The sequence below is a fragment of the Poecilia reticulata genome, linkage group LG2 (assembly GCF_000633615.1).
Source record: "Poecilia reticulata strain Guanapo linkage group LG2, Guppy_female_1.0+MT, whole genome shotgun sequence".
Taxonomy (NCBI): Eukaryota; Metazoa; Chordata; class Actinopteri; order Cyprinodontiformes; family Poeciliidae; genus Poecilia; species Poecilia reticulata.
In genome coordinates, this window is record NC_024332.1 from 20,308,254 (window position 1) to 20,321,903 (window position 13,650).

General features: G+C 37.7%; 2 protein-coding genes across 2 annotated transcripts in view; one reads left to right on the forward strand and one right to left on the reverse strand.

Moving 5' to 3' along the window:
• Positions 1–2,480, forward strand: part of LOC103480669 (palmitoyltransferase ZDHHC3) — a 6,055-nt gene extending 3,575 nt beyond the window's left edge. Inside the window, 4 exon segments of the mRNA XM_074186852.1 lie at positions 8–150; positions 233–305; positions 950–1,121; positions 2,256–2,480. Coding sequence (XP_074042953.1) covers positions 8–150; positions 233–305; positions 950–1,121; positions 2,256–2,347 — 480 coding nt within the window. The 3' untranslated portion in view covers positions 2,348–2,480.
• Positions 2,481–7,053: 4,573 nt separating this feature from the next.
• LOC103480668 (uncharacterized) overlaps positions 7,054–13,650 on the reverse strand; it is an 8,297-nt gene continuing 1,700 nt past the window's right edge. The window contains exons 4-11 of the mRNA XM_008435716.2: positions 12,926–13,064; positions 12,667–12,844; positions 10,795–10,936; positions 10,074–10,217; positions 8,540–8,592; positions 8,354–8,433; positions 7,373–7,505; positions 7,054–7,288 (exon numbers count right to left, since the gene is read on the reverse strand). Coding sequence (XP_008433938.2) covers positions 7,401–7,505; positions 8,354–8,433; positions 8,540–8,592; positions 10,074–10,217; positions 10,795–10,936; positions 12,667–12,844; positions 12,926–13,064 — 841 coding nt within the window. The 3' untranslated portion in view covers positions 7,054–7,288; positions 7,373–7,400. The remainder of the gene's footprint in view (positions 7,289–7,372; positions 7,506–8,353; positions 8,434–8,539; positions 8,593–10,073; positions 10,218–10,794; positions 10,937–12,666; positions 12,845–12,925; positions 13,065–13,650) is intronic.

The following is a 13,650-nucleotide window of genomic DNA, read 5'->3' on the forward strand; positions in this document are numbered from 1 at the left end:
GGCTGAGTGTTTGGTTTGTGCGCATGCAGGCGTCGCCAGCCTGTACTCCATGGTTCTGGTGGTGTGGGCCTGGGTGTGGCGGATCCGGAACGAGAGGGAAGGCGACGCCGACAAAGAGGGAGAGGAGTCGCCCAGCAAACATCTGATAGTGTGAGTTGAGTGGCCAGCAGGGGGCGCCCCTCTGGGTGTGGAAGCCTCCTTTTGATGCCGTTTCCTCTTGTCTCCGGGTCAGAGCTCATTACCTCATCCTGCTGGTGGAGTCGGTGCTGTTCGGGGTTTTCGTCATGGTCATCTTCTACGACCAGGTAGGAGCGACTCTGTTCACGGCCTCTGAACTGATCCTGGACTCGTTCACCTCCAAAGACACAACCAAGTCCAGTTTCTAGGAAGCATCATATTCCACTTAACAGCAACTTTTCACCAACATATAGGCACATGTTTTAAGTCACTAATTGTTGAATATTGATTAAATAAGTACTAGGTCCACTGGCAGATTATTTAAAAATTTTTAAAACATGTAACAAAATGTATAAAATGATGGTTAATTGCAGCTGTTGTATTGTTTTTGTCTCTAACGTTTGGAAACGTTTGAGAACTTGAAAATGCTTGAATGGTGCTTTTAATTTGAAATAATTAAGAAACAACAGTTTTGTCTGTCAGTATGTTATAAATTAAAAATCATCACCTGGTCCAAATTCTGTAAAAAAAAAAATAAAAAAGATAAAATAAATGTTGATGTTTGAAGCATTTATTTAATCCTTTACTACAAATGATCAAGTTTTCACTAAAGAAATTAGACAGTAAAATGTTTCATTTCTTATTTCAATAAATAATTGAATTATTTGTTTATTTGCATCTTTTCAGGCACGTGTTTCATTTTATATAAAAGGCTTAAATAAAAAGATAATTATTTGATTAACGGTCAGAATAATCAATAATCTCCCCTCAGCTGATCTCCATCATCACTGATGAGACGCCAATCGAGCAGATGAAGAACCGGCTGATGATCAGAGAGCGCGGCTCCTCCTCCTCCTCCTCGCCGTCCTCCGCCGCCCCGCAGCAGCAGCCGCCCGCCACCCGCAAGCCCAGGCTGGCTCTGCTGAGGGAGGTCTTCGGTCGAGGTGGGTCTCCGTCCGTCTCTGTCCGTCTCCATCCATCTCCATCTGTCTCCGTCCGTCTTCACCAGAACTGCTTCCCTCTGCTTGCCTAACGATCCGGCTCATCGGCTCCCGTAACGTGAGGCGAATTCCTACGCGCTCCGTATTTTCATTTGGAGGATAACCAAGATAACCCTCATCTATTGTCATGAGCTTTGGGTCATGACTGAAAGAACGTGATCACGGGTACAAGCGGCCGAAATGGGTTTCCTCCGCAGGGTGGCTGGGCTCTCCCTTAGAGAGAGARKSWSGGTCATCCGGGAGGGACTCAGAGTAGAGCCGCTGCTCCTCCACGTCGAGAGGAGCCAGTTGAGGCTCGGGCATCTGGTCAGGATGCCTCCTGGACGCCTCCCTGGTGAGGTGTTCCGGGCACGTCCCACCGGGAGGAGGCCTCGGGGAAGACCCAGGACACGCTGGAGGGACTATGTCTCTCGGCTGGCCTGGGAACGCCTTGGGATTCCTCCAGAGGAGCTGGAAGAAGTGGCTGGGGAGAGGGAAGTCTGGGCCTCCCTTCTGAAGCTGCTGCCCCCGCGACCCGACCCCGGATAAGCGGAAGAAAATGGATGGATGGACAACCAAGATGGCGTCGCGGCAGAAACGCTCCGAAATATGTTTATATTTCACAGAAAAGGGAAATTATGGCTCGTTGCAGAATGTTCAGAACTTTAATCACCATAAAAAGACGAAATACCTTCAACGTCCTCAAACGGTTTACTGTATGATGCGTTGCTTAGCAACTCCTCCTCTTGCTGTGAACGACACAGGAGGCGTTAAACTTCTCCTCATCCTGGTTATTATTAATGTTGGCACCACACTGAATGAATAATCTCCTTCTAATATTCACATTTACTTTCATATTCAGTAAATAAGACACATTTTCCGACGAGGCTCATTTATTATGTTGGAAGCTCAAAAACTGTTTAGCTGCGTTTCACGTTGAAATGTTCATTTTGAAGGAGGGACAAGCTTTAATTTTCTCTGAATCAAATTCATCGCGTTTTGAACTAAAGAGTTTATTTCCCGACTCGGCGAGAATCGGTAAATCCCGTTCGATTCCCTGAGAACATTCCCGACTCACCAACTTCCCGCTTCGTCCAGGTTCGGTTTTCTGCTGGCTGCTGCCGCTCCACACAAGCCCGCCGTCGGCCGGAGGAATCAGCTACTCCGCCCTGCCCGACTACGACGTCTGACCTCCGGCCTCTGACCTCCGACCTCTGGCCTGCGAGCGGAGGAGCGAACGTTTGTGTGCGAAGGAATGACTTTGCTGCCTAAAAATGATGCCTGGTCTTTCAGCTGAGAGGTGAAAATGAAGGGATGACTGAGCAGAGCGTGTTTTAATTCACGTGATGAACGAATTAATGGATGGATGAATGGATGGATGGATGATGCACTGAGTCCTAGCGGTTTTACCCTGCAGGACCTGAAGAAGCGGATCAGCTTCAGACTTATTATCAAACACTTTTTACCGAAAACGGCTCTGAGCGTCTCGTGAAGTTTTCCGACCAGCTCGTCCTCAGATCTTTCTCTGTCTGTTTATAGCAGCGTTTCTCTGGAAACCGGGAGAATCGATCCGTTTTTAATGACTGCTGTCCTGGTTTCCACGGTAACCATGCAGAACTCATGCAGTTTGTACGTCAGGGATGGACCGAGTGTTTCAAACTTTAACTAACATTTCAGTACTTTACTCTTTAAAAGTCACAAAATGCAAAAATTAATGGGAAAATGATGAATTACTCAACAAAAACTACTATTTGGTATTAAATATTAATCTTGTTTCACTGCTAAAAACACTTTCCAATAACAATAAATCTAATCTAAATACTGATGATCCGTATTCCTGTCACAATAAAAAACTTTTCTGGACGATAAATTGTCTCAAAAGTTCTCACGATAAACGATTTTATCGTTGTTTTGAGACAATTTTCCAGTAATATATTGGTAATAATGGCAATGATGATGCAAGAACACGTTGGCCGAGATCAATAAACTTTAAATTCTGATGAACTTTTAACACTGGAATAGGAAGACATTTTAAATATCCAAAATAAATAAACAAACAAAATGATTCCTGACATTTCTGTAAACAAAAATGTTCCTCAAAAAAAGCAACCAGTTGAGATTAAAATCCAAGATTGCAAACTTTGATCGTCCAGTTTTTGGTAGAAAAACAATAAGCTGTACAAATGGATGCAGAATCATTGAGTTTGTTTAAATTTATTACATGATTAAATAATTTATGATCATCTTTTATGATAAATCTCCGTCGGTCCGTCCCTGGTTTGTTTTTCTGTATGATTGTTTCCAACAGCAAACCTTTAAACTCCCAACAAGCCTAAATATTTCAGTTTCATGTTTTCATAAATTAGTTAATTTCTCTTTTCAGCCACCAGACAGTTTGTGCTAAATTTCACTTCAGCATCAAGGTAGAAGAAAAACATTTTTCTCAATCAATTTAATTCCTTTCTTGTTTTACATTTTTTATGACATCATCAGTGAACGGAAAAATTATGTTTCATCGCCATGATTGACTTATTTAGCTGTTTTATTTATTTACATTGCTCAGCAGCGCCCCCTGCTGTTTGACACAAGGGTTTTTGGTCCCTATAGATAAATTTGACAAGTTCAGAAACTCAGGAAACTTCTGTAAATGTGGATAAAAAATGATTTACGTTTGAATATACATAAAATTAGCAGGTTGAATTGGGAATCATTTTGTATTTTAGTCGTTTAATTTTGTGTAAGTAAATTGATTAATCTGTCAAGTCTTAATGATTTAATAATATTTTCATGATAAGTCGATGTTTATGTTATATTTACAGATTTACATTAATGCTAAACACAAACAGGTGCAATTCAACGTTAATGAAGAGCTTTGTTTTCTACTTTTATTTTTATTTTTTATGACTCTCACTCAATAAGAATACACTCACTCTCTGTTTTCTGTTACACAACTGAAGAAACCATTACTTACATTATTTCTAACTGATTATAAATGTTTATTTTTATGTAAGGGATGAAGTTGCCTTTCCACACACAAAATACATTTGAATTTCTGCTTAATTTATGATAAAACAGTTCATCCTTTAAGGGTTCTGCTCATTTCAGCCCTTATTTGTACTTTTCCCTTTTTTTTAAATCTGATTCCCACAAAATGTTTCACAGTGTTAATTTATCTGACTAAAACTACAACACAAATATTTTGTCAAATTCTTTTTAGCAACTTGCAGTTTTAGCTTCAATTTAGGCTGAACTGATTCACAAAACATTACCAACTTAATACCAATTTTATTAAGATTTATTGTCTTAAACCAAAGATTTAGGTGTAGAGAATTAGATAGTTTGTGTTTTAAATGTCATAAAGAAGCTAATCAGTGTCTTAGAACTCAGCTAGCATTTCTAGCTAGCGCTACAGCTAACTGATTTACCTAAACAGCTTTTAAATATCCAGTATTTCAAATGTATTAGTACAAATAAGCCAACCAAAGATGGAAACCTAGCAAAAATAGCATATTATGTTTAAACAGGTTTATTTAATACAGTTGAGCAATTTTTTGCCTAGCGTAAAACTAGCCTAGTGTAGCTAGCCTTCAGTTAGCTATTCAGTCATTTTTCATTTAGTGATGAAGGCCAGTATCTGTTGTTGCTAGCCAACATTTGGGAGGTTTTAACCTGTTAAAATATGACAATATTTGTAATCATGTTAGAAAAATGTGGCAGAGCACACAAAGGGAACCTAAAAACTCAAATAGATAATTTTGAAAATGTTTTAAAACAAAGGCAACTTCATCCCGTTTGTGTTTTTATATAAATGTGTTTATAGTTATTTTGAATCGTGTGTCCAGCCTGGGTTCAGACACACAGGTGCTTTATTGGCTTTTAAATTATTCTCACATAAAGCATCACAAAAAGAGCTGCTAAATGAAAAAATAAAATGATTTGTAAAAATGTTTTCAGTGAATTATGTTGATTTTATCACTGCACCAATAATGCACCACTCAGTGTAAAAATGTGGTGAAAATATTGGAAGGAAATTATGAGAAACTTGCAGAGATTCAAATTTATACTATAGGTTAAGTTTTTTAAGGCGTGTTTCATGTTACATATTAGTTTCTTTCTGCCAGAGTAAAACCAGACATTTGGTTAAAATATGAATCAAAATGAGTCGGATCACTAAACTGGACCTGAATAAATTCCTCAGTTTAAGTTGTTCTGAACAACAATGAAACAAAACTTAAAAAACATAAAGCTAGTGAACATTATTTAACTGGAAACGGGTTTAAAACTGAACATTTTGTATGTTTCCATTCATTTTCCAGTTTTGGGACTGGGTGATGCTTTCTGAAGGTTTCTCATAACTTCTGTCTGCTGTGGTAAATCCTGGTCCGGTTCTGGTTCTGGGTGTGAAGGCTCATGTTTTATACCGACTCATTATGAAGGAAAACATCGATGAATCTCTGATATATTTATTATGACTTCTAACATTATTGTTGTGTAAAAAGGTTTGAAAGGGAAGAGAAAAATCAAAGTTTTGTTATTTGAAGTTGAATTTATTTTAGTGAAGCACCTGAAAACATTCCAGTTTTTGTGTACGTGTGTGTGTGTGTGTGTGTGTGTGTGTTTTATCAGGGTGCTGGTTTCCTTGGTTGTGATAAATGCAGTTGATCTGTTTCTCCATTTATTTTTCATTTTGATTCCTCTCTTCATTACACTGCAAAAACTCAAAGTCTTACCAAGTATCAATGTCTTAGTTTTGTCTTATTTCAAATGTACTATTTTACAGGTAACTTTTCTCCAAGATATAGGAACTTGTTTTAAGTCAGTAATTTCTTGATATTGATGGAAAAAGTTCYGGTAGATTATTTCTCCTTATAATGAGGGAAAATTCTGCCAGTGGAGCTGTTACGTTTCCTGAAGATTTAAGGAATGTTTTTACTTAAAACAGGCTCCTATGTCTTGCTGAAAAGTTATTTATAAGTTAGTTTTGTCTTATTCCAAGTGTGCTGAGATTTTTAAACTAGAAACTAAATGGAAAATACTTGGTAAGAGTTTGTTTTTGCAGTGTAAGTTTATTTTTTTAAGTACGAGACCATTTCACTTAACAATACAATTTTCCCATGTTATAAGTGAAAAACTCATCAATATTTAGGAATTATTAACTTAAATCAATTTCATATTTCTTGCTGAAAAGGTACTTATAAGTTTGGTCTTATTTCATTTGTACTGAGACGTTTGCACTAGGCGACATTTTTGTTTTTGCAGTGTAACGACCAACACAGGTGAACAAAACAAGCGCACTGAAGGGACGTCTGCACAAACAGAGAAGCTAACAGTTAGCCGCCACTCAAACAGTCTTTTGGCTCATAAAACTTGTTTTTTTTTATTTATTTAAATAAACCCAAAAGTGTCTGATCTAGAACTGCTGTCATTAAAACCCAGTAAAAAAAAACGTTTTTAAGCTTTTATTTTGAAAACTCTGAGGGAAACAACTTACTGTGCAGTTTAGAAGAAGTAGTAGTTTTAAAGCTGACAGAATGTCTTTTTTTAAATAAAGGTCAGCGTTTGTTTGTTTGTTTGTTTGTTTGTTTCTCCTGCGGCGGTTAGTTTCGAGTGTAAACTGAGTTTGATATCTTGTGGTTTCTTGATGATCAAGTTTACAAACGAACTCCGTTTGCTTTAAGATGATGTTACGATCTTGAACCTGTGTATTTTCTTTTTTCTTCTTGACATGCTGCTCGTTAAAATCCAAATAAAACCGATGTCTTTTAATCTGCTCCGCCTCAACTTGACGTGTTGACTTGCCTCATACATTTAAATATACAGAAAGTTAATATTTTTCATATAATCTGGTTCATTGAGAGAAAGGGAAACGAATGCTTATGAAATATTAAAGTCAGAAAATAGTCAAAATGTTTGATTTTATTGAGATTATTAAGTTACAAAGAGTGTCTTCCTAAAACTATTCAGCATGTTTTATCAAAAAGCAGAAAAACATACGGAAACCTCAGTAGAATCTAAAAAAAATACAAATATTGAGTAAATGGATCGAAACGTTAGGCATAAATTGTGGATAAAATCAGTAAATATATTCACTCCAATGATGAAACGTATAAAAGCTGCAGCAGTAAAAACCCCTGAAATGAGATCAGAAAGAGAAAGTTTAAGGAAATATGCTGGAAGATGTATGTAAATAAAAAAGTAAATAAAATCACAGTTACCTGTGTGGACACGTTGCACTTTCCATGATTAAACACCAGAGGCCGCTGTTGCATTGGCCAGCGCACTGCTGCTTTTCAGCAGAAGCAGAGAGCTGTTGGACGGCAGACCCAGACTCACCAGCTCATCTTTAACCTGGAAAATGACAAATCTGTCTTCAAAAAACTCAAATCTGTCACTTTGTTCAAACTCACAACGTTTTTGCTTTTGCTTCCAGACTAAACACAAAATAATTTGAGGAAAATTTTATTGAACTTATTAAATGTAGCAAATATTGACCCAATGGATGTTGGACTCAATTTGAAAATGAAGAGATTAACATATTATAATTCATTTCTTCACAAAGTGCATCAAAGATCATGATGTTTGATACTCGAGTAAAAGTAAAAAGTATTTGATGAAAAGTCGACTCGAGGCCTGAGTTTAAAATGATAGTTTTATTTAATATTTAAAAATTACATCATCAGACGGACCAAAATATAAAGTTAGGTGGAAATTTTGGTGTTTTAAGGATGAAAATGACAATAATTCTTATAAGTAACTAAAAAAAATAACAAAATCTGGCAAAAGAAAATGTTTCCAAATCAGTTTCTTTTAATAAAAAACTGATGAAACTTTAACAAAACTGCAGGTGTGTCTGTGTCTGCTGAATATTAGGTTAAAACATGTTTGTTTTTCATTCAGTTGGAAGAAAATCCAGAAATTTTACTCAAGTAAGACTAGAGATACTTCATAATGAAATAAATCAAGTAAAAGTAAAAGTACAGCGTAGTAAAAATACTCCTAAATGTACATTTAAAAAAACGTTATTTGCATCTATGTATTAAACTTGCATCATTTTTGAATTGCAGTTTGTTGGGCCACACAAAAGTCAGCCCACAGCCCAGTAACGGCCCCCGGGCCACAGTTTGGACACCCCTATTGCAAGTGACAAGAAACAAGGAAAACCAGCAACACTCTGTAGTTTTCAGACAAAAACTCACCTTCTGCAGGACGACTTCGTTGACGATTCCTCCCTGTGACAATGAAGTCAGAACCTTCATGTTGACTCGAACCACCATCCCTAAAGGTTGAAAGTGGAGATTTGATCACATGTTTAATAAACATAATTATCAGGTTCATCACAAAGTGAACTGACTGACCAAGATGAGATCAGGGAGTTTACTCACCAAGCTCRACCTGCACAATGACGCATCGAAGCTCAGAGTGGTACTTCTCTGAACTGTGAAGAGAGAGAATCAATGCAATAAACTGGAGGCCAGGGGTGTCCAAAGTGAGGCCCAGGGGCCATTTATGGACGAACAAAATGGATTGTTTGGCCATAAATGGATTTTGTTCGTCCACAAGTCAAGAATGATAAAATTTGGCCAATTCAACAGAAAACATTTAAGGTTTTTCTTTTTATAAAGCAACTGTCTACTAATAGTTTAGTCTTGTTTCTGTAGTGGGAATATGTTAGCACACTTGAAATAAGACAAAACTATGTTAAAAGTGAGAAATGGAAGATTGTTTAAGTTAATTTTGATGAAAAAGTACTAGTTTTACTGGCAGATAAATTTACTTATAACGAGGCAATTTCCACATAAGTGAAATAAGCTGCCAATGAAACTAGAAAATGTCCATTAATAATAAGAAATTACTGACTTAAAACAAACTCCTATATCTTGCTGATCGATTGGTGTAGATCATAGTTCACTTCCTTGCAAAAAGCTGAATGTAGATCTTAGAAAATTTTGAGAATTTGAGTCAATCGAGGGTTAATATTGGAACAGGGAACCAAATCAAACTGCATATATTGAACAAACAACCTTTGGTTTGTTGCAGATCAGATCATTGCCTTTCCATTATCCCACTGCTTACCTGCCTGCCTTTCACCTAGCTTGTTAAAAAATACTTTTTAACACTATTGGTTCCTTTATCCAGAGATTAAAACACACTTTCTTGTGTCTCAACATGCTTGAAACCAGACTTTCTCAAACTGTGCACTGGTTATTTGACGTAGCATGAGCTTAAAGTGCAACAGTTAGCTTATGAAAAGGGTTGTGTTAAAAAATAATAATGATAAGTGGCTTATCACCGGGTCATTCAGAAGAAAAGCTGAAGATAAAAATAAAACAATGCCAACGGCACACAGATCAGGAATGTTTATGTTAAGATTTGAGCGCTATGAGCCCAGCAGTCAGGTTTTATCTCATCTTGCTGGCCTTAGCGGGAACATGAAGCAGGAGATGGATGGATAAAAAGTAACGAATGCGATTTACTGGCATGTCGACGTTCCGACCCTGATCTGAGGTCAAAGGATCATGACCAAAAGAATGAGATTCCAGATAAAAGTGGCTTTAGTTGATTTTCTTCAGAAATCTACCAAACAAAACAGAACCAAGTTCAGTAACTAAACTATGTCTTCAGTGCAGGTTGGCATTCAAATACTTTCCTGTTTTTGAGAAAAATAAAAAAATTGCCAAACAACCAATCAAAACACAGTTCTGAGGATGGCGGAGCCACTGAGAGTGAGAGCTGAGCACCGAAAGGGAAAAAAGGTGGAAACCTGCTTATTTGACGGGAGTCGGCTCTTTTTGTTCACTATTATAAAGAAAAGATGCTCAGATTTAAATAATTTATGGGCTGTTTTATCCTAAAAAATAATTTCTGTATTTATCTAACATCACATTTCACATATTGGGGTTATGAGAAGATATTCACTTTAGCGTTGCCTGGACGACGAAGCAGATGGGGTGGCTCTCTCCTTCTTCACTAACTGATGGCGTCCAACTCAGAGTGAAGTTTCCAGATCCCGATGAATTCTTAACCACATTGGCCGGCCCGCTGAACAGCAGCTCAGAGATTCTTCAACAGAGAAAAGAAAATGTAAATTTCATAGAACAATGACATCAACAAGTTAACGTATGATTACAGCAATATTATCTGTCATATCTAACCTTTGATTCACATTTATGAAGTTATTGTTTGTCAAAAACAAACTACTTTGTTTGGTCCTTTGTCTTGATTTAACCTTTATTTCATTGAAAACAATTGAAGTAAATTTTTTTTACTTGATGACATAGACCTGTGATATTCTAATGACAGGTTGAATACTTAAGATTAAAAAAAATTCAAAGCAGTGAGAAGTTTCAGATGGCATTTTCAAAGAAACAGGGCTAAGCTATCACTAGGAAAAAAATTATTTCAAAAGTACCAATAAAATGTGCCAAATATATACCATCAGAGCCTGTTGATGCATATTTTACACATATGAAAGACTGAATTGGAGGGCTAATATTCAACTTCTACAAAATAGACATTAGTAATATTAAAACTTATAACTTGTAAAATAATTTGTACAAAAGGTACAACTGGATTGTGCATGAAGTATTTAAGGTTAAACCACATTTTTAATGGAGGAGATTATTTGGTTGTCACTCACGTAGCATTAGCAGCCTCGGCAGCGATGCTAATTTCCAGGGGTTGGTTCACCCTGGTGGACATCTTGGCTCTGTTTGCTGGAGTTGGAGGTAGAAACTTTGGAAGAAACAATCCTTCTGTGCAGGATGGTACAACAGGGTCCACTGTAAAGAAACAGAGAAAACAAAAATGCAGGTGATATGACCTAAAATCAATATCGTGATATACTGGGAGGATCACCTTGAACTTCCCATCAAATTGGTTCTTCAAATGTTTTATCTCAAATGTTTTATCAGACTGCTGGTGTTGAAAGTGTGAGGTTTTGTTTCTCCTCTTTGCTGAACATAATCTGCACTCTGCCGTATCTTTTGTCACCTTCGTTCACCKGGAAGTGCCTCCATACCGCTGGCTCAGCTCCTCCTCTTCTCCCCGGCTGGTTAAAGTCATTCTGCCGTTTTTATCAGCTCCTCTGCGTACATACTTGTCTTATCCTYTTTCTTTTTATGTGTCTCATTTGTGGGAAATGAAGCTCCCATCATGCTGGTATCAGGGTCAGCAGTATTTATAAATACTAGAGATGTGCCGATACCGATACTGATCACCCATGAGGGCCAATCACCGATATCGATCACCGATACCGATCACATAATTATTATTATTATTGTTATCATAAACACTACCGGTTACATTATGTGGAAAAAGGAACCATGAGTTCACCTTAATTTAGACAGAAACTTGTTTTTAATAACTTTTTCCAAGAAGAAAACTAAACAAAACWGGCATTGTGCAAATTGTACTGCTATGGGTAAAACTATCTTTAACAGACTGAAAACATATGGAGGCTCTGAAGAGGCTAAATAATGTAAAGAGTCAAAATAAAACCTCTCAACATTGCCAAAAAATTCAAGTATAAAACTTAACATTCAAAGGCAAATACAGGATCCCTTACAATAAACAATCCTGAGTTACTGAATGAAAACTTCCTGATAGCATGGCGGCTAGCTGATTACTGCTAGTTCTGATTGGCTGTTTCTGACTGAGCGGAGTAATTATGCAGAGCAGGGAGGAGATTGATTATTTTTTTAGAGATTATGTGTCTCATGTTAGGACAGCGAAAGTTTTAATACGTATGTAAAATTTATTTTTTTAGGTTAGATGCTGCAGCTTTAAGCAGAGGTTCGGTGTGAGAGTCACTACCAGGAGGAGCAGAAGTGGCGCTCCGTCTGTGAAATATTACTACCTGTATTGCGTAGCAGCAGTTCAACAGCGAGATCAGAACCAGTGTCTTACATCGCAGCTCGAAGACTTAAATAATTTTGCGGGTTATTTGTTTAGCTTTCTGACCGTCATGCTAATAATCCAGGTGAGTGTTTGTAGCTGTGTGCTGCTTTACCTGCTATCTGATCCTCCATATGTCTTTTTTACTGCAGTGAGCCTCGATGTAGCCAAACTCTGTCATGGGTGGCATTGTTTTTATGTCGTATTAGATTCATTGTGTTGATGCATTTTGACCTGCTTCAATTTTCTGCTGCAACACGCAAACTTCCCCATTCACTCAGTGCGTTATAGTTCCACATTACTTAGGATTTGTTGCTGCGAGTTTGCGCAGTGTGAAGGAAAGAGGAGACCAGCTGCACAGGCAGGCTGCGAAATGAGATGCAGGTGATCGGTATCGGCAACAAGAGCCAATGATCGCTAATCACCGATCATGCACTTTTTCACGAAAATCGGCCGATTATGATTGGTGACCGATCGATCGGCACACCTCTAATAAATACAGCACAACTTCACACACAGTATCGGACATATCGGACGTATCGGACATATCGGCGCCTCCCTGTTTAAAGTCACAGTACCGACCAAACTGCAGAGAGTTTAAGATAGAAACTCTTACCATGTAAAACAAACTGGAGTGGTACTTTGCTGATGGCCTGACTGGTCGTTTTGGTTGTTTGAACCCCGTGAACATTGGTCAATGTAATTGTTTGCTTTGGGAAATCCTCCAGCACCAGCTGCACTGCATACTGACCTTCACTGGTGCTATTGGTTCTGTTGAAGGAGAGAGTGCAGGACTGCACAGAAAAACATTGGTTCAGTCTCAGGAAGCATTTCATGCTGCATAAACCTGCAGAGAGGCAGAAGGTTTYACTCACTGATGACAGGTTTAGGATAGACGGAGGAGCACAAGGGTTACATTCATACAGTGAATCAGATCCAAATCTGCATTCAACATTGTCTCCGTCAGGGTCAAACGCCATCAAGTCGTAATCTCTTTGACAGTTTGAAGGAACCCTGAAAGACAAACGTCACTGGCTGTTATCTTCACTCAACTTTCCATTCTCATCTCAGCTTCTGTCTGTCAGCGTTGACGTGGAACATAAACGTCTTTACAACTCGCTGAACCTGTCATCCTTCTGGTTTTCTCAAAGTGTCTGCCTTCTTGGCGCTCTGATTGTGTTTTTCTGGCTTTACTTTCGATTTTTATTTAGGTGTTATCCATCTTTGTCTTTCTTCAAAGTCACACATTGTCACCCTCAAAGCAAAAGCACATTTTTGGCAATTATCCTCAATAAGATCAAAACAACATCTCAAATTCCAATCCACTGACTGAYCTTGTAGTTGTTTTAAGTAAGTCGACTAGCAGGTTCATCAAGGAAGCCTCAGTAAACATATTTGAAGAGTTTGTCACATAATACTGCTCTTTTTTTTAGTTATTCTTAGTTTTCTCTGTAAACTTCATCCAAAAAACATGTACGCTGCAAAAAAGAAAAGTCCTACCAAGTATTGTTGGTCTAGTTTCTAGTAAAAATATCTTAATACACTGAAATAAGACAAAAGTTATAAGTTACTTTTCAGTAAGATACAGGATTATGTTTCC